This window comes from Triturus cristatus, chromosome 4_1 (assembly GCF_964204655.1).
Source record: "Triturus cristatus chromosome 4_1, aTriCri1.1, whole genome shotgun sequence".
NCBI lineage: Eukaryota > Metazoa > Chordata > Amphibia > Caudata > Salamandridae > Triturus > Triturus cristatus.
In genome coordinates this window covers 25,040,570-25,061,617 of record NC_140585.1, presented here as the reverse complement: position 1 = coordinate 25,061,617, position 21,048 = coordinate 25,040,570, and the positions used below count along the sequence as shown (strand labels likewise).

At 53.3% G+C, this 21,048-nt stretch overlaps 1 protein-coding gene across 3 annotated transcripts; it reads right to left on the bottom strand.

Moving 5' to 3' along the window:
- Positions 1-383: 383 nt before the first annotated feature.
- LOC146839355 (glutathione S-transferase P 1-like) lies at positions 384-19,904 on the bottom strand. Of its 3 annotated transcripts, XM_085651350.1 has the most exons (8): positions 19,737-19,850; positions 19,658-19,703; positions 18,128-18,163; positions 16,308-16,414; positions 13,748-13,835; positions 8,385-8,488; positions 1,077-1,184; positions 384-995 (listed from the first exon to the last, which is right to left on the bottom strand). In XM_085651350.1, coding segments are annotated over exons 2-8 (633 nt in total). In that variant the 5' UTR covers positions 19,659-19,703; positions 19,737-19,850; the 3' UTR covers positions 384-806. The 3 variants fall into 3 exon arrangements, with proteins under 3 accessions (XP_085507476.1, XP_085507475.1, XP_085507477.1); XM_085651349.1 differs by having other exon boundaries at positions 19,658-19,904; XM_085651351.1 differs by lacking the exon at positions 18,128-18,163 and having other exon boundaries at positions 19,658-19,830.
- Between the last annotated feature and the right edge of the window lie 1,144 nt (positions 19,905-21,048).

The window sequence follows — 21,048 nt, the reverse complement described above, 5'->3', positions numbered from 1 at the left end:
CATCAACCTAGACCTTGGTGGACACATCTGAACCAGGCAGTGGAGGGGAAAAAAGAACGAACAATGGAGCCGATGCCCATGTACATTACCAGCAATCGGTGGAATCACTTCACCTTGTGACTACTTCTCAGATGAAAAACAATTTGCACACGTCCGAGTACAACACTAGACTTGCAGGTGTATGCGCCGCATGTGTATATAAAGCCATACATGCCACAAACATACAGCTCCTAAGCAATACAGTGAACGGTGGGAGGGGAACTTTGTGGTTGGGGAAATGTCAGGACGGTTCATACTGGGGGAAATCGTACAGAAAGGGCGAGTGGTAGAGCCCTTTCACAGTTCTTCCGCCTCCCACCCCTCCAAGAGGAAACAAGAAACAATCACATTCCAGAGCATTTATTTACCTCCAGTGGTACAAAAAAGTGATATTTTCAAAAAGATTCACATTTGGTCCTTCAGAGGTGGACATTTAAGCGGTAATGTGTTTAGACTAGCCATTAGTTGTCCTAGTTTACAAAAGTTACTAAGAACTGAACTACTTTGCATTCCAAAGACCTACACAAACGCTCACCCACTTACTCTTGGAGAGCTCCATGCAAGTCCTTTGAAAACAGAAACCTGAGCGGGGTTAGACAAGTGCTGGTGGAGGAGTCCTCAGCCTAGATGCAGGTGGGTACAGGGTGCTTTGCCACCCAGCACTTGGGCAAAAAGGCTACTTCTAGTTGGGTAGAAGGGGCAGGTGGGCAGTAGAAGTGCATCTTTTGAGAAGGGCTTGGCCCACAGTGCTCAACTTTGACTGGAGTTCACTGTTTGCCATTCCCGTTGATGGGCCGCGCCTTGTGGGCATCAGACTCCAGGAAGGCCTTGAGGTTTTGTCGTGCAGAGAGGCGCTCAACGTATGCGCGGAGGAGAGGGAAGTCCTTCAGGCAGTCTGGAGCAAGCACCAGGTGAGCGAGCAGGATGTCCAGGAGAACATAGTCCGCGTACGAGATCTAAGGGTAAGAGAATGCAGAGTTAGAGGCGAGACTATGGAAGAGATGGAGGTCAAACGCCACAGAAGATGAGCCACTTACCTTGTTTCCAACAATGAACCCTTTCCCGCCATGATTCTTGGACAGGAGACACTCAAAGGGTTGAAGATCTTTAGGCAGGTTTTCAATGTATGGAGCCTTTCCATCCTCCTAGAGGGAGGGAAGGGGAACAATAAAAAAAAACACCAATTTAGTGATCAAGATCCCCGTTCATTTCAAGACTGGGTTTGAATGGCATTCGACATCTTCAAACCAACATTCCTTCCGATTGAGGCAGAGTGATGTCAAAGAAACGGGATCTCACAACACAACCACCCAATCTGATCAGACTTACAAGAGCAGGTGGGCAAGGGGCCCAGAGAGGAACCCACCAATCAGCGTCTGTTTATAGATCGCCACAGGTGGTAGCTCCATTAGGACAATTACAAGGTACGCAGAATTTGCAGAGCATCACATTGACTTAGAAAAAATAGTTTAATAGTTTAGATTTGCAACTTTAATTTAAACCAGCGCTCCATGAATAAAGAAAACGTTACTCACCTTGTCAACATCCCTTTGTGGTGTGTAGCCCTGCAGGATGGGCCTTTGGCACTACCTGGTGTTCGGCTCAGACAACCAACTTGTTTTTCTTTGAATGAAGTCAGAGTTACAGGTCCTAGGGACTCCTAACCGTGGCATGGTACATGGGCATCAGCTCCATTATTAGATTGCTTTTGCCGCAGTAGGGCAAGATTAGAAATGGAGCATAGAAAAAAGAAAACTACCATGCAAAATTAAAAAATAAAAGTAACTTAAGGAAAACATTTCTGCAGCAACCTTAGGCAACTGGGAGGAAGGTGGGTGCATGTGAATCTACAGCGCTACATGTCACAAACAGATACTTTCAGGGTAAGTAACATTTTCCATTCGTGGCATGTGTGGCTATAGATGCACATGCTTTGCATAGGCTGAAGCAGTCCTCCCAAAAGTGGTGACTTAGCCGGAGGATGTTGCAGAAGACTGAAAGTGTGCCCAAGACGGTCTGGCCAACTCTAGCGCGTGCTCTAGCCAGGACGTCCACACAGCAGTGGCGGTAAAGGTATGAGGGATAGACCGAGTAGCTGCATTGCAAATGTCAGCCAAGTGTGTATTACCCAAGGCCATACAAGTGCCTTTCTTAGGAGTGGGATGTGGTCTGGGAGGGACGGGCAGGGTTCCATTTGCTTTGGTGTAACAGGTCTGTGTACACCTAACCAGCCATCGCGAAATTGGTTTTAGAAATGGCATGTAACTGTTGGAGCGCGGCAAGATCGGCAGGTTGATTGTTTAAGGTAAAAACTGGAGCCCACCACAGGCACACATTTTGGATCAGTTCCAAGAACCACCATCTTTATGTACTTGGAAAAACAGCTCTAAGCTAAGAGCATGTATTTCACAGACAGATGTGATGGCTACAAGGAGACCACCTTCCATGATACAAATTGGACGACAAGAGCCAAGTGGATCACATGGGAAGCACATCAATCTTGGGAGGACTAAGTTAAGGTGCGAGACAGAATCAGAGATGTCCGCGGTGGAATCGTCCTTTGAGGCCTTCTATTAATGCTTGAAGGACTGGAATTCTGAAAAGTGAAATAGGTTGCCATTCTGTAATTAGGCTGCTACGGCAGTCAGATGTAAACAAATAGGTGAAAAAAGGCCAGACTCCTATAGGTGAAGCAATGTTTCACAGACTGAGCGGATGGAGGTGTTTTGGAAGACAATAGTGCCTAAATCATTTACATTTGGCTGTATAACAAGCCATGGTGGTGGGTGTGCGTGCCTCCTTGAACATAACTAACACTTGCGGTAGATAAAGGTAACCAAATTCTAAGAACACAGGAGCCAGATCGGAAGATTGAGCTGCTGAGGGTTGGACTTTATGAGAGCCGTGGTTCTGTGAAAAGATCAGGCCTGTTGGGGAGATGTGTGGGACTGGAGATTATTCTAGTAGTGTGGAGTACCATGGTTGCTGAACAGGTCCGCTAGATCTCTGTCCACTCCAGGAATGCGCTAAAAGTAGAATTGTCCACATCCAGATGCTTTGGGCTACGCTGGACATTTTGCTTCTGTAAATAAAACACGGCAGTCATGTTATCCGTATTAGGGTGGCTTGTTCTGAATGAGTGAAAAGCCCAGAGTACAGGCGGGATGGCTAGCAGCGCCACGTGATGGATACGAAGCATTTGCTAGGCAGGACCCACCGACCCTGAACAGAGACCGTTGAGGTGTGCACCCTAACCTGGGAGCGTTGTGTCTAGTAATGATCTCTTACTGAACTGAGTCCAGAAAGGTACACCCCTGCAAGCTGCTTGTATGCATCACCACTGCTGAGCGTGGCCCCAAACCAGCACTAGATCCCGTAGAAGACCCTCCGCTTGAGACCACTGCTGCTGAGAACGAGGTGTGCGGCTCCACACCAGCACTAGATCCTGTAGAAGACCCTCGGCTTGAGACCACTGCTGCTGAGAGCGATATGTGCAGCTCCACACCAGCACTAGATCCTGTAGAAGATCCTCCACTTGAGACCACTGCTGCTGAGAACGAGGTGTGCGGCTCCACACCAGCACTAGATCCTGTAGAAGACCCTCCGCTTGAGACCACTGCTAGTGAGAGCGATGTGTGCGGCTCCACACCAGCACTAGATCCCATAGAAGATCCTCCGCTTGAGACCACTGCTGCTGAGAGCAATGTGTGCGGCTCCACACCAGCACTAGATCATGTAGAAGACCCTCCGCTTGAGACCACTGCTGCTGAGAGCGATGTGTGCGGCCCCACACCAGATCCTGTAGAAGACCCTCCGCTTGAGACCACTGCTGCTGAGAGCGATGTGTGCGGTCCCACACCAGCACTAGATCCCATAGAAGACCCTCCGCTTGAGACCACTGCTGCTGAGCAATGTGTGCAGCTCCACACCAGCACTAGATCCTGTAGAAGACCCTCCACTTGAGACCACTGCTGCTGAGAGCGATGTGTGCAGCTCCACACGAGCACTAGATCCTGTAGAAGACCCTCCGCTTGAGACCACTGCTGCTGAGAGCGATGTGTACGACCCCACACCAGCACTAGATCCCATAGAAGACCCTCCGCTTGAGACCACTGCTGCTTAGAGCAATGTGTGCGGTCCCACACCAGCACTAGATCCTGTAGAAGACCCTCCGCTTGAGACCACTGCTGCAGGGAGCGATGTGTGCGACCCCACACCAGCACTAGATCCCATAGAAGACCCTCCGCTTGAGACCACTGCTGCTGAGAACGAGGTGTGCAGCTGCACACCAGCACTAGATCCTGTAGAAGACCCTCCAATTGAGACCACTGCTGCTGAGAGTGATGTGTGCGGCTCCACACCAGCACTAGATCCTGTAGAAGACCCTCCGCTTGAGACCACTGCTGCTGAGAGCGATATATGCGGTCCCATACCAGCACTAGATCCCATAGAAGACCCTCCGCTTGAGACCACTGCTGCTGAGAGCAATGTGTGCGGCCCCACACCAGCACTAGATCCCATAGAAGACCCTCCGCTTGAGACCACTGCTGCTGAGAGCGATGTGTGCAGCCTCACACCAGCACTAGATCCCATAGAAGACCCTCCGCTTGAGACCACTGCTGCTGAGAGCGATGTGTGCAGCCTCACACCAGCACTAGATCCCATAGAAGACCATCCGCTTGAGACCACTGCGCTGCTAGGCACATGTGGTGCCCGGCACGAGGGACTCACTATGCAAAATGCCATCATGCCTAGAAGACGGATCACATTTGACTTATCTGCCGATCTGAGTGATATAGCAGGCACGTTTTGGCGGGCTTGGACCCTGGTGGGGGGGGACTTTCCCACAATGCATCCAAGACCGCTCCAAGGAAGGGCTGTATCAGAGGGTGGACGATGGGATTTGGTCAGATTGATGGTGAAACGCACTGTGCAAGGGGTGGATTGTGATTTGGGGGTGGGCGATAGTGTTGTGTGCGCGGCTCTTGATCAGTCATCCAAGTTTGGGGGACACGCGGATGTCACTCCTGAGATGAGCGGCCCCCATGGGCAGACATTTGGTGAAGACTCTTGGTGCAGTGGTGACCCTGAAGGGAACACTTCGCATTGATAAGGTTATTCACTTACAAGGATATCTTGAATACGCTGGGTGGATGGGTGTGTGGAAGTAGGTGTCCTTCAGATCCAGATCTGGGGTTGTCCGCATCAGTCCTTTGACACTCACAGGAAGGAGGGGGGGGGCTCAGTGCTCAGATTGAATCCTCATCTTCACCTGTGCACAGTAGAGCAGAGATGCAAGGGAGCACCAGGGGCTGTTTGAAAGCTGCAGGGACCCCCACCCTAGGCTGACATGCTCTAGAAAACATCAGCACAGAAGTGCCTATGGGGGCTCAAGCGAAGCAGCCGTGGGGGCCCAAGTGAAGCGGCCGTGGGGGCCCAAGTGAAGCGGCCGTGGGGGCCCAAGTGAAGCGGCCGTGGGTCCAAACGGTGGTCGTCCAGTGCCCGCTTCGCAATCATTTGTTCCTTAGATCTTGGTCCTACTGCAATGGGGGCAGCGACAGTCTTGAGGGACCTAAGCGCAGTTTACACAGCGGTGCCCGTCCAGAGACCAGGTCCTCTTCCAGATACACATTCAAAGGATGGAGATCACAATGGAAGTGATCACTGCTGATAAACTCACCAACACCAAGAATACTGGGATTAGGAAACTAGCAACAATTTTAAGAAACTAACTCAAATGTCTAACCCTATGGTGACCGCATTCTAATTTACCCAGAACCCTGCAAAACACCCATTGTGGAATTTAAGCCTATCTCTCCTGCTACAAACATCTCTAATTTGGAACAGTCAGCGCCCTGAAGCAGACCCAAAGCTATCCCAATCCAAAGTGAGCCGAAACATCTATACTTTGGCAAATGGTTGTATATTGGAAAATACATGGCTATTGCGGCCAATAGGGCCATGGTAGAGTGTGGACGCATCCAGGCAGGATGGATGTGCGTACCCTTTCCATCCTTCACTACCTCAGTATTAACCCTTTGGGCCCTGATGGCCCTTCTAATCCCAGCTAGAACCGTGACCCATCCCATTGTAACTTCAGTTCATCCTCGGTTATTACTGGACTTTGTAATCCAGGAGGAAATAAGGGCAGGGCCGAGTTGCGAAGGGGCTCAGACCTCGAATAACCAGACCGATCACTTAAGGGGTTCCCAGGATATCCCAAACATGGGCTAAAAATCCCAGCTTGGATACAGAGCAGTGGAGGGCGCCACATTTAAGCAATAGATAGAGCTGCATGAACAGAGGGCATCAACATGTGGCAGGTTTCAGCTAAGGAAAGAATGTGGCAAGATGGAGTGTAACTGCGACAAGAGAAGGATGGAATGCTGAATGATTCAAACATTCACCCCCAGTCAAGAGATCTGGGTTAAATCCATCGTTCTTATTCAAACTACGCCACCCCAGTTTGGGCCCAGTCATATGCAAATCAGTCTTGACCCTGTGCCTCATAGGAACAGTCCAGCCCGAACTGCCAGGCCAGGTCCTCCCTGGACCAGAAACAAGCAACCTAGGACCGGTTTCAGGGTATGTTATTCCTTCCATCAATTGTTTCTTTTGCATAGGTCTCCCCAAGTGGAAGGGTATGCCCAGACGCGGGTCCTGTCCTTACTAAACCACTGGACTCAAGCTAGCCAGGCTAATGAGGGGTGGTGCCCTAAAACTGATCCCATAGGTTTGTTTCCGGTCCAGGCAGGGCCTGGCAGTTCGGGATGGACTTTTCCAACAGGGTGAAGACCGATTTGCATATGGCTGGGTCCAAACTGGGCTGGCATGGTGAGCAAAAGAATGATGGATTTACCCCAGATGCTTGTGACTGGAGGGGGGGAGGGGGTAAATGTTTACAAGTCCAACAATTGTTTCTTTTGCAAGATGAATTGTGACTGGACAATCAGTTCTTCTATGGTAATATTAACAAATGTTAATATATGTATAACACGCATTGGCACGTTTGACGGCCACAGATGGCCAGGAGCCAGTGGTACAGCAAGGTTACTGTGATCTGGACTGTCCAAGACGCCACTCTTTCTGCCACACAGGGTTTTATCTAGGGTTGGGACTGGGTCCGCTTACCACATAACCCGTGGCCTTTCCTTTCCTCGAGCGGGCTCTCCTAGAAACAGGAGTCTTTGCTCGAAAGATGCCATGCCCTGATGGAGGCGTTACTCCACGCCCAATTGGCTGTTGCATTATGGTTAGTGACTTCCAGTCCATCTGCAGATTGTCTGGGACCTATTTTTGGGGTTTGCTTACACATTACTCATTAATACTATAAAGTGGAGTGTAAGTCTGAGAGGCTCGGAGTCTGCCCTCAACTATTAGAGGTTCGGTGCAGTTTTATATCGCGAACTCGACCCGAAGGTATCCGAGCTTTACACGAGCACCAGCTGCCTTACAGGTGGCATGGGGAGATGAAGTGATGTGCCCAGAATCACAGTATGCTGGGCGTCCTTGCAGAGACTCGAACCCGGTTCCCCAGCTCCGAGGTCCACCCTCTAGTCCTTAGGCCACATTTGTTCTTCTGAAAGCTCACGACCGAACCATAGCAGGGAAGGGGGGGGGTTCAAAGGCTGCCCCCATGCAGGAGGGTAATGGTGGTTTGATCGCTGAGAAGCTGTGCGTTCTCTTTAAGTGTATATTTTACATCATGAACATGGAGCTCTGAACTCTAGAGATTACCTTGGGTTTCTTTCTCAGGAGACTCGGCTCCTCTGGACCACCACACAAGCCAAGCATTGGCAAAGACAACACGCCTGGCTTCACTGGAGCAATGCTTGAAGAGCGGGTATATTCACATAAAGCAACGCGGTAATGTGTAAATATCACTTGTAAACAGGTTATGAACAGATAAATGCATGTAGAGACATGTGGCCGGAGGGAAGAGCGCCTCTTGCCATTGCCCCCACCGCTTCTCGTTGTGGGGCAAGGCTCAAGTGGTAAAGAGGAAATCCATGGAGGGCACCCAGAGCCAGCTGTGAAAACCCAGTCTTTAGAGAGAAGGTTTTCCTGCAGCAGGACAGATGCAGAGCGGACAATACTGCAGTCTGAGTGAGTCGAAGGGTCTTCATACACCATGGGGGGGGGGGGGCACCTGGAATAACCAGTTCAAAAAGGCACAAAGTGCATTCTTGGAGCTGAAGCAGACAGACTATCAAGGCCCAAGGGTTGGTTGGGGGGACCTCAACTCCGAGGCGCTATTTTTAAAAGAGCCGAGTGCCAAGTACACGGATGTGCTCCCCCAAAGAGCCACCCAGCAGGCAGGCAGGAGGCGTGGTAGCGACACTCACATAGTTCTGGTAGATCATCTTGAGGTACTTCATGCGCAGGTCTTCCACGCCATCGGCGACCATGTCCATGTAGGCGGCTTCATGGTTGTCCTTGCCATAGAGATCTGGGAGGAAGAGGGCATGAGAGGGTTAGATGCAGGCACTGCTGCGCTTCCCTTTAAACACATGTACTCTGCCTGCTCCCCCCTCCATTCCCTGTAGATCAAGGGGCCTTGTCCCACAGCAGTCACTCCGCAGGAAGGTCCCGCTGCAACCGATCAGAATGCACAAGCTCCTGAACATGGATGTTCCCATACACTTACACCCCAGGCATGGACCTTACAGGCATGTTCACAGGCTGTTGCCCACTCTACACATGGACCTTATGTGCACGTTGACAGGCTCATTCCCGCACTCCCTACACCCCGCATATGTCGTAAAGATAGTGGTAGCGCCCTCCAGCTGACCCAGTTTTTGCCCAACAGTGTTCAGCTAACTCCCTGGGTAAAAGCTAAACTACGTCAGGACGCAAGTGCCTGGAGCGCAGAGTGGGGAAAAAGGAAACAAACGCAGCCAGAGTAACCATTACTTACAGGGGGGGGGGGTGGGAGTCACCAGTCACTAGCTTGACAGCCGTTTGCATAACTTCTTGACTATAGTTTGCATCATGAGCCTTGGGCCCACCCCCTTCAGCCATGGACGAGACTAACCAAACTTTTGATTAACTCAGTGAATTCTGTCTCGCCCCGTGCTATTGGCCGTTTGATACATCATTCTGTCTTCTAGCAAGTAGTTCCATTGCAAAGAATGAAGGGTTTGCATTTGAAAAGTAGCTATATACCATGGTGGAGGGTAGAGCTGCCTCTACCCTCCACCATGCCTCAGGTTACCTGCTTTCGGCTCTAAATTGATTGCATGTACTGTAGGTACACTCTAGATTGGATACTGGGGTACCCTTATCAGTCCCCAATATATGGTAGGCCATGTACCCAGGGCATAGCTACCCCAGAGGCCTCCCAGGGGCTGCAGCATGCATTATGCCACCCATGAGTGACCACTCAAAATGGCACCACAGGTCTGTTACTGCAGCCTTTAAGGTGGTGCATGCACCCCTTACTTAGATATAGGTTACCTAGATCTATTCCAAAACCTATCAGTCACCCCTATGACAGGCCCGATCAATCCTGGAGGCAGGGTGCTGGGTTTTATGTGAGAGGGTGCCCCAGCATGAGCAGAGCCCCTCTGCAGCCTTCGGAACCCATTTTCCAGCGTTGTCTGTGATGCAACCAACCATATATGCAAGTTCATTATAACCTCGCAGTAAATGCCAACTTTACAACAGCTGCTTAGAAACATGCGTTTGGGGGGGGGGGGGGGGGTCAAACACCTTGGAATCATACCTCCTGGCAGTAACTGGTGGGGGAGGTAAGATTCCACCCTTCTAGAGGGAGTTATGTGAAACACTGGTACACCCCGTACCAGCTTTCTCGACCTGGGCATCACAAAATGGATGCTGCCAGCCACAGACAAGTCTGCCCTCCTGCTGCAGAACTCGAGCAGGGGAAGGCCCAACAATAGGTTCCCTGTCACAGCAAAGTGTGACCACCTCCCAGACAGGCTTTAGTGTACTGGGGCTGAATGGGTGCACTCCGTGCCAGAAAGTCTGCACTTGGGGCACATTTGGTGTCCCTGTGAATAGTCCAGCTCATACCGGTTGTGGGAGCCATCGGCTCCTTCTCTGGCGTGAAACTGTACAAGGACATGGTGTAGCCACCCCTCTGTCCTGACCCTGCCATATGTGGGTCCCCAGAGTTTGTCCAACCCCTTCCTTGGGTATAGAGTAGGAGCCCCGAATACAGGACTTTGGATTTTACATGGACTTAACTCTGCAAGCGGAAACCACGTACTTAGATGGTCCACACTTCGCTGGATGACAGAAGAATCTCCCTTGGAGTAAAGGAGTTACGCCCCTGCAGCAGCAGGCACCTAAACGCATCTGACCGGTTTGCATCTCCCGAGCTCCTGAGGACTCGGAAGATTTCTGCAACACATGAGGTGGGTTCCCAAGCTTCTGCAGTATATCTGCTCTCAGCAATCCTGAGACCAGTATCCCTCGTGGGGACCGTGCAACCCGAACCCCTGTGCACCGTGTACTTTAGTAGCAGCATATGCATTTTGGCGATCCGAGGCTGTGCTTTGGACTAAGTGTACTGCAGAGCCGTATTTCCACTGAAGATTATGCCTCCACTCCCAGGTGCTCTGTGGGCTGGTACTTTGCGATTCAGCTCGAGGTCCCTTCACAATCCCTGGTCCGTTGGCCTGTGGGTCCTAGCGAGGGTAACTTTGGATTTCCTTGGGCTTCCCGGGTTGCTCCAGACGTGCCCTGACTCCCCATAGCTTGGAGTCCCCAGGACCTTGCTGGTCCTCACCATAACATTCTCTGCGCGCATGGGTAGCATTTGCCAAGGCTTGTTGGACACCGACACCTCAGCACTCAACATTCTTCATGTGACAGCTCACCCCTGGACTTCGGTACAGCGTCCACCACGGACAGTGTGCAACTGCATCGCTGGAGTATTGAACAGCCTATGAAACCAGCCCTTTATTGTACATACCTCTGCAAGCACAGGGCATGCGAGACCTAAAAGGCACAGGGTGGAATCAAAACTAGACTGTTTCTGCATTTCGCAACCCGGGCATTCAGCAGCGTTGGCAGTGGCTTCTTTGAACTGGACCCCTGCACTATTTTTAAACAAAAGCACAGAGTAAAGAGGGTTCTGCTTTTTTCCGTAGAGCAGCCTCAGACTGCATGAAGCCCTGAAATCTGCAGACACAAGTAAGAGTCACTAATGGAATGAGGCTGTTACAGTACAACTCCGACAAATCACCGCCCTGATGATGCGATCTAAAATGCTAACGGAAGCGATCATTGTGTGACGACTCCGGTGCTGTGGAGGGCTCATGAGGTCATTGTCTGGCACTTTAACTCTACAAAATGTCCTTGAAATGTACGTGCGGAGTATGTAACTATCAGCCACCAGGCCCTCAGTATGACCAGTCAATAGTGATAAGTTACTGGTCGATATATTTACCACCCAGGCCTAGATAACAGTTCCTGTCGATATATGAGCAAACCGTACAACTACTTCACCTAAACTATGAGCATCCATTACAGACACCACTAAATCTACTGATGTCTGTAGATAATGTTAAAATACACATTCAGATGAATACTCCCGACTACGCCACCGTGTAGTCCTATTATCAAAAGGGGAACGATCTTGGGACGAGTGAATGCCAACACCAACTATACACGATCAAAAGGAGGCTTGACGACCCCTTAACCTCGGCCCAGCTGGAGGTGAAAAAGGCGCGCCCTCGCTGCCTGCACGTTGCTGCTAGGAATGGAAAGCAGACAATGTGCACAGCTGCTGAACGTGTCCTGGGGTCTGAAAATTAAACTGGGACAATGTCAAGATATTTCTTGGGGCCCAACTCCTTGGCAGGATGGACCGAGTCCACCCTGTGAAAATAGTGGGTGGATGCCATGTACCCCCGACTCGTGCCTTGAATGAAGTGTTCAGAAACTTACGTCAACTGATTGCAGTTTTGTGGAAAGAAAGACAACATTCTGAAAACCGGAGCCAAGGTAACCCGATGCCGTGTGTTTCTCGAAACTGAAAGTACAGTCATCTGATTTTTTTTAACCGAAAAAACAAATTAGATTCTCAAAACACAAACTGAGTGAATAGAAAAAAAATAGAGTGCTGCAAATAAATGCAGATAAGGGGCAGACATAAAATAGAGCCAGGCTCCATGGGAGGGACAAACTACCACAACACAAGAAAACAGATTAAACTGAAAAGCATGGATTTTCGAACAGCACTAAAAGAAACGAATGAAGAGGTGGGTGTGCTTGAAGCCCACAGAATGGATACAGCATGTCTCGAAGAGACAGTGCATGCGCTGCCTAGATGAGACCTAAAAATGGGCACTCAGTGGACTGAACAGCGCAGGCCTACAACAGTGACATTACAATGCAAGGTCAAAGGTTTGCCTTTTCCTTAGTCACTACCACCCCAGTTAAGGTCTAGTTGACAAATCGACATTGCAACATGTTTAATGCCGATATCCTTGTTAAGCTGCACTGTACTTTAGGGCAGTCCCCAATCACCTTTTGAAATGAGGTTTCCCAAGGTGGAGTATTTCGAATATAAAAGTGGTTGGTTAGTTTACGGTTAAAAACGTAGACTGTACATTACCTCATGGTACAGAAGGGAGACCGGGCTCACTGTCTCTTAAACTGTAAGATGGGGGTTAAGTAGGGGCAATTGGAACAGGCCGCTATCCCTACAGGTTGGGTACTCCAACTTTACTAAAGTGTTCTTGTAGGCCAGCCCTTCTCTCCTCGTGAGCCTGCCCTCTGATCACAGCAGCTCGGAGGATGAATGGAAGGCACCCGGGCACAGCCTCAGCACAGGCCCCAGGAACGGCTCGACTCACCCAGGTTTAGCTGAGGTCCCCACGTCCCTTGTAGGCATTATATAGATTGGCAGGACCCTGCACTGTGCGGGAGGGCTCTGGTGATGCAGCACCCTCCCAGCCTCAGACTGGCACCTCTTATGGCTGAATTAGTGAGGTGACCACCCTGACAGACACTTACCATCAGGTCAAAGAGTCCTTTGAGGGGGCTCGTGTCCAGAGGGCAGATCTGGCGTCTCACCAGGAGGAGTCCTAAGCCAGGACAGTGGCCACCTCAGGACGAGCGGGTGGAGGCCAGGTCGCCGCTGTCAGAGCCAGCCTTCAAGCAGCTGAGGGCTGGACTGGTTACTGTCCAGTCCCACTGCACCCCTGCGGTCAGTTCGTCTCAGACTGCAATGTGCTCTGTAACATTTACCAAACATTCGATGCTCTGCGACTCGCAATCTGCGCCTTTAGATTCGAAAAGCCACAGTAGCGGAAAACAGCTGTGTCGCACGTTCCTGTTCACACGTGCATTCAGTTTAAACACTAAAATGTTTAAATTCCACCGGCCAATATTAAAAATGTCAAAAGTGTGTGATTAACAGGCCACTGATGCTGCTGCAACCCCCCCCCCCTCCCCAAGCCCGCAGAGCAGGGACCCTTCCAGGAACAGCCATCTGAAGTTTAAGATGGTCACCGTGAGCTTGCCCATCGCGCGGCGCCCTCAGGAGCACCAGTTCCATTGCACAAGCAATGTTTATACGGATGCCCAGTGAGAAGAGGGATTGGCACAAAATGACTGGATCCAGAACATTCAGCAGTGATCCTTGGCATGGAGCAGCCTTTCTAATACTTACTGTGCTGCCCCCACACCCCCTGGGTTAGGTGTCTTTCCCCCCCCCCTCCCAGCCCCGACTCACCATGGTTCCGGGCCAGGTAGCGCAGGATGGCGTTGGACTGGTACACCTCAAAGTCTCCATCCTTAAAGCCCGGAAGCTGCCCAAACACCTGTGGGGGGCCAAGGAAAGGGGGTAAAATGGAACAAGCACCTAGAAGTCCAGGACAGAATATGTGCCCTCCATTTCCATCCCAAAACAACAACATTACCTGGCCTGCTCATTCTACCCCCCACAACTAGGACTGCTCCCCCTCCATTAGAAACACTGTCCCTCCATAGATGCTCCCCCCCCCCCCCAGGACAGCTCACCACCCTACCTCCACTAGGGAGGACTGACCCCCTCCCCTGGTGCTCTCCTATACGGTCTCCAGCGCCACCACCTTCACACCAGATTCTGCCCAGGCTCCTGAAGTGTGGGGCTCCCGGCCACTAACTCCCCTAAGCGCCTACCTAGGAGGACCCTGCTAGTCACCATGACGGGCTCCTACTGGAGCTGGCCACCCAAAGGGACCACGTTCAACTAGCCACATTTTGGGGGGAAGCTTCGAAGTACAAAATGTGTTGAACTTGTCAATGCTTCATGGTTGAGACTCATTTATATTATACATTGTAAACTGTCTCCGGAACCCTCTGGTGGATTTTTGTTCCGGTGTCCAAAAATAGTGTTTTATAACATAAGGTGCATTTGCAAAGCCCACGGTCACTCAAGGGTATCTTGGGATAGATCGGTTATCCAGCTCAATGGTATTAATTGTATCGACCTCCCAAGGATGAGAGGCTGAGTGGCCCCGCCAGGATTTGAACCTGTGACCATGTGGTCGAACACAGGCCCCTACAGTGGACATTAGTCCACTAAGCCGCCTGAACAGGCATACATCGGTGTTGGGATTTTTTTGATGTCTCGTTGATTTCCTCCACTTGTTCCTCTAAGCTCGGCTCAGACCCACGACACACCAGGAATGAGCTGAGGGTTTGACCAATGAAACCCAAGTCCTAAAGGGCTTTGTGAGGAGCACATGTGAGCCCACACCATAGAATACACCCCACTTTCTCACGGAATGCTGAGAAAAATCATGAATCCCCAGTCACAGATTTGGGTTTAATCCATCATTTCTTGCTCACCACCCCAGTTTGGACCCAGACATATGGAAATCTGTCTTTGACCCCATTCCTCATGGGACAGTCCAGCCTTGACTGCCAAGCCGGTCCTCCATGGACCGAACAACCATCAGAGGACATCTTCTGCCCCCCATCTTGGGGGTAGATGAGCCGCAGGGCTTCTTGGGATCCAATCTGCGCCAGATGTGCACATCTTCGGCCACCGAGTCCTTTAAACTTCTAGCGCTTCGCAGTGCCCCACAGCACCTTGGGAGCTTCGGAAGCCACGCCCCGAAGGAAGATGCAGCCGAGCTGAGGCCCAGGGGCCCCCAGCCAAGCTGCGGTTCTCTTCCTACCGTACCAGAGAGGGGTCACTACTTGCCTTGGGGCCCTCGGCACCCGCTGCACCCAAGCTGCGGTTCTCCAGTTCCTACCATACTAGAGAGGGGTCACTACTTGCCTTGGGGCCCTCGGCACCCGCTGCACCCAAGCGGTGGTTCTCACTACCCCACCGGGGAGGTGGGGGGGGGGGTCACTAGTTGAACTGGGGTCCTTGGCATCCAAAGCAGCCAAGCTGTGGTTCTCTTCCTACCCCACCGGGGAGGCAGTATTTGCCTTGGGGGCCCGGCACCCGCTGCACTCACCTCCAGGACTAGCTGCCAACATCAATCTGAACCAGAGGCGAGTGACCCCTGGCCTGTGACCAGGAGGGGCCGGGAAGCCTAGAACCGGGTGTGGTGTGTCCGCTGCGGTGTCCACCTAGCACAAGGCCCGTGTGAGGGGCCACGCCTATGCTCTCGGGCGGTGAATTCAGACTGGCCCCCAGGGGGCTCGGGTTGCTCCAGTGCACAATGCCCCCCGCTTCAGGCTCAGGGCATCGTGTTACCCGGACAGCCGCTGCTGTAGAGTCAGGGCGGGGACCGAGGGCATCAGGTACCGTGCAACACTCCCACCCGAGGTGGGGTGTGGGAGGGGCGGCGGATAACACCACCCCGCGGAACATACCATCAGCTATGGGGAGGGGAGATGAAAAGCAACCAGAGAAGGTTTTAAAGTAGTGCAGACCCCTATGGAGCGAGCAGTTACCCCAGCCAGAGTCACCACCCCTCTACTTTCCCTCCAAGCCCCCCCCCTCACAACCTAACTTAGTCCCTAAGCAGCAGTGTGCTCGACGTGAACCCCACAAACTAGGCTGGGACACACTAGCGCCTTCTGACCCACATCCAGGCGCTGGGCACTTGGAATCCCCCGTTCCCCCAGCCCGATCCAGTGTGGCTGACTTCAGTAACCCCACAAACCACGGAGTGGAAGCACCGGCTGAGTGCCACGAAATGCGTCCCAGCGCCTTATGACCCACGTCTAGGCGCCTTCGTTAGGCTCGCCTCCTAAACACCAACTGCCACACCTTACACCAACTGCCAGCCCAGCTTACAACCCCTAACCCCCGCCCAGCAACCCTGAACCCCGGGTTCAGTCAGACTTACGCATTTCTTTTTGAGGTCTCCTTGGGTCCAGAGGTCAAAGGTCACGACATCCTCCTTCCAGTTCTGCCCCTGGTCTGCCAGCAGCATGCGCGCCGCCTCCGCGCGACCTGGAAGAGGGCAAGAGGTGAAATGAGCCAAGAACCCAAGGGGCAGCAAACGAGGGCAAGAACTGGCTTGAGAGGGGCAAGAACCCAGGGGTCAACGGGCAAGAGGTGGCGTGAGGGGCAAGAACCCAGGGGTCAACGGGCAAGAGGTGGCGTGAGGGGCAAGAACCCAGGGGTCAACGGGCAAGAGGTGGCGTGAGGGGCAAGAACCCAGGGGTCAACGGGCAAGAGGTGGCATGAGGGGCAATGAGCCAAGAACCCAAGGGGCAGCAAACGAGGGCAAGAACTGGCATGAGAGGAGCAAGAACCCAGGGGGCAAAGGGCAAGAGGTGGCGTGTGAGGGGCAAGAACCCAGGGGGCAAAGGGCAAGAGGTGGCAAAAACCCAGGGGGCAAAGGGCAAGAGGTGGCGTGTGAGGGGCAAGAACTCAGGGGCAAAGGGCAAGAGGTGGCGTGTGAGGGGCAAGAACCCTGGGGCAAAGGGCAAGAGGTGGCGGGTGAGTGGGGCAAGAACCCAGGGGGCGGCTAATTTTGAATTGTACACGTTTCTGTTCACTTGCTAACTCGTTCTATGGACCCTCTGAAGCTATACTGGTCCCCCAGTCGGGCAGAACACCCCCCCGCCCCCACCCCGGATCCAGATTGTTCCAGCCCCCCCACCCCCCCCCCCCCGCAGTCCGGCTGCCCGTCCCTGCCCCTTGACCCAGATTGTCCCCCCTCCCTCCATACTGGCCACAAGAGCTCATAGGAAGAGAAACCGCTTCTCCCCCTAGAGGGGTCATGGAGAGACTGTAGCGAGACCCTCAACTCCAGCAACGGGGGGGCAGGGTGGAGGTCTGTACTGAGGGTCACCAAAGAAGCCGTCACTCAACCTTTGCCTACTGTGGCCCCACAACCACACTCGCCAGAACAGGATTCTGGGGGTTGGTAGCGGTGTCTATCTGTCCAGGGACCACACCCCAAAGGTAACCAAGGCCTGTCTGTCCAGGGACAGCCGACATCAGTCTGTCCAGGGATAGACACCCCAGATCGCTGCAGGTCACCCTATTGGCTATTCTTCCCATCAATTCCATCCAATTTCACCTGCTGACATTTACCTGGGGGGGGGGGGCTAGAGTGTAGGCAAGTTGCTATGCGCGGTGTGACGTCATCCGCAGGGTCTGATCAGGTGTTAAGATCTCAGGGGAGGGAGGTACTGGGGATTAACACGCTGTGCTGCCTGCTGCCCCCACCCCCCCCCCCCATCCTATCCTCTCAAGAGGGGCCGACTGCCCTTATCCATGCATCACCACCCGTCCTGCCCGCTCAGAAGCGGCCCGGCTGCCCCCACCACCCCGTCCAACCCCACCAGTCATAAGAGGGGCCTGGCTGCCCGTTCGACCCGTTATCTCTCCCCCTCTCTCCCCCCCCCCCCCGGGCACGGCTGACCCCCACAAACGATCCTACCCCCTCAGAAGGGGCACGACTGCCCCCACGGCGCATTCCACCCCTTCAAAAGGGGCCTGGCTGCCCCCCCCCCCCCTCACCCGTCACATACCCCCCCCATCCCGGAGCACGGCTGACCCCCACTACCCCCTTAGAAGAGGCCTGGCTGCCAACCCGTCCTGCCGGGCGGGCACAGGCCTCGCTGGAGTCCGGCCGTCCGCCGCAGGGCCCCCTCTGCCCTCCCCCACGGGCGCCAAGACGAGCCCGCATGGGCTTCGAAGCGCTGCACTCACCTCGCACGTTGAAGTAGATGAAGGTGTAGTCGTGCACTGAAAGAGAAGAAGCAGTCAGTCAGTGTGAGCCCAGCTCAGTCTCAGCGAGGGAAGGATGCAGAAAGGAGCATTGGCAAAGACAACAGGCCTGGCTCGTAGTCCGAATACCAGGGAGACAACACCGCACAGACCTCCAGCACTGCAGGGTGAGGTGGCACGGGGCCAGGATTGGCTGCACCCACGCATGGGGGGCTAGATTGGATGGTTGTCGTTCCATATAGCGCATACATTACCAGTGCCTTAGAGCGCTTTACGAGGTTGGGGAGGGAGAGCGGTCTGGACAATGTCGTGTGGTAAGGCGGGCACTGGGCGAGAGGCCGGGATCGGAGCTGTAGTTCGGGTCGCCTTTTTGGGCACTAGACACCCAGGGGGTCATTTGCATCTACATTAAAGAGGCAAACGGAGGCGGGAAGTTGATTTGGGCTCTAACCCTTGAGCTTTGGCGGGTTAACTAGGGCCGTCCACTGGGCAGACACTGCACTGGTTAGCGCTGGACAGGTGTTAGGCATAGCCACCGCTGGACAGGTTGGCGCTGTAATAAAGGTGAAGGCGCGGGACAGGTGTCAGGCCTGGCCACCGGTTGGCGCTGTAATAACGGTGAGGCGCTGGACAGGTGTCTATCCTGGGCACCGAGGCAGCGGGGCTGGAGTGACATCGGGGGCTCACGTCCTACAGTGCTCAACACCGGCGTCTTTATTAAGTCACCATCCTTACAGGGCAGCGTCGGCTGAGAAACAAGGCACTTTATACAGACATTCAAAATCCAAGGCTTGCCCCTGAACTTCGAAGGACCCGGTGGGGAGGGGGCGTGCCCCTGAACTTGGAGGGACGGGGGGGCGTGCTCCTGAACTTCGAGGGAGGGGGAGCGCCTCTGAACTTCGAGGGAGGGGGAGCGCCTCTGAACTTCGAGGGGGCGGGGTGGCGTGCTCCTCAACTTCGAAGGAACTACTGACCTCGAGTAGCTGAATGGGGCTGACCTGGAGGAGCTCGGTGGCCCTGGTGGACCCGCCCCCACCCCTGAGAGTGTGAGGCCAGCAGAGGAAACAAGCATTGGCATAGCCAATTGGTCTCGCGTTTGGGACCTTATAAGTGTTTAGCCATGCAACAGTTGCATAACTAAATACTTATAAGGTCCCAAAAGCGAGACCTATTGGCCATGCCAAGCAGCCGCGAAAGTGATCGCGATCAAACATCAAAGCGGCCGCGAAAGTGAAAGTTATCACGGGGAAAGCGCGCACATGCACTGTACCTCTAGGCTGGCAGCACTTTTTGGAGCCCTCTCAATAACTCTCGCCAGACCAGCGCATGCGCTGGGTCAGGTGAGACCCAAAAATACTGAGGTGGGAGGGGGGGGGGGGGTGTCCACGGGACAGAGGGGCTGGGGACTGAGGGAAGAGACCGAGCATAGAGGGAGGAAGGGAATGGGTGGAGGGCGGGCAGGTAGACGGTCAGAAGCGACATGACCCGGTCACGGCGCTACCGCAGACTCACTGTTGCTCGTGGGCGTCTCTTGGCTGGGGCTGAGGCCGGTGCAAAGGCTGGCTGGGCTGGGGCTGAGGCCGGTGCAAAGGCTGGCTGGGCTGCGGCGCGTAGGGTTGGGGCGGGCGATACTTCTGCTGCTGCACCTGTGGACTGGACAAGGAGGAGACCAGCGGAGCCTGTAACATGCTACGGGGTTTCCTTTTATAAGCCTCAGGGAGTCACATGACCAGTGCTGAGTCATTCCCCAGCAACGACCCTCCCACACAATCCTTAAAGGGAGAGGGGCCGCTCTCATCTTGTGCAACCAGGCTGTGCACTGATATTGTGCACACAGAGCGCCAAGCTTGGCACCCGGGCTGTACACCGACCCCAAAATTATACATGACGTGTGCACCCTCTGTACACCTATGGCTGTGCCCCAGTCCTGTGCATCAGACGACGGACTACTAGACTCGGCACTGAGTTACAGGCTGTGCACTGACAGTGCACTCAGACTCTGCTCTATGACTAAATGTTCACCCGGTCTGTGCACTGAACTCAGGCACGGAGACTGTGCACTGACAGTACACTCAGACTCTGCTCTAGGCCTGACTGTTCACCTGGTCTGTGCACTGAACTCAGGCACGGAATCTGTGCACTGACAGTGCACTCAGACTCTGCTCTAGGGCTGACTGTTCACCTGGTCTGTGCACTGTACTCAGGCACGGAATCTGTGCACTGACAGTGCACTCAGACTCTGCTCTAGGACTGACTGTTTACCTGGTCTGTGCACTGAACTCATGCACGAGACTGTGCTCTGACGGTGCAGTCACACTGTGCTCTGTGGCCGTGCCCAGAGTGTGCACAGGCCCGGCTCTAGGATTTTTTCTCTGGGTGGGCTATAAAGAAGCTTGGGTTGGCCATGAAGATGAATGGGTTCCGGTAAGTATTTCAGATTCGATATTTTAGGTGTTGGCATCTGCCCTCTTTAGACATTTTGTAGACCATATCTACCACCCGGAGAGCTCCAGACTTCGCTTCCTCCGATGCCCTCCGGCTTTGGGAAAGGGACGGACTTTGCTTGTCAGAGCTTTAAACTGTAGATGCGGAAGGTTCAGGCTGAAGCGTGCTCCTTCTGTGCATCAGCAGAACCCGCTCTGCTGCCGCGCAGGGCCCTTTACAGCTGTGTGAGCTTTGGCCATTCCAGCCTCTGGGAGCCTTGGTTCTAGCGCCCATGCGCCTAGAGGCGGCCCTTCTAGCAATCCTATCACCCCCTCATATTGAGTTGTTTGGGTGTTTGTAAATTGTGCTTAGTGAGCACCCAGTGAACTGGCCATAAAATAATCCCTATACTAAGCAAACATGGAAAGCAGATCTACTCAGACTAGACATCACTATACTGTGCGCTACACAGCTCTGCT

Coding starts and splice junctions, on each gene's coding strand:
- LOC146839355 (XM_085651349.1), bottom strand. CDS start 19,889: ATGACTCAGCACTGGTCATGTGACTCCCTGAGGCTTATAAAAGGAAAC. Junction 18,164..19,657: donor AGAGACGCCCACGAGCAACA/GTGAGTCTGCGG, acceptor CTTCTCTTTCAG/TGCACGACTACACCTTCATC. Junction 8,489..13,747: donor CTACCTGGCCCGGAACCATG/GTGAGTCGGGGC, acceptor TCTTCCTCCCAG/ATCTCTATGGCAAGGACAAC.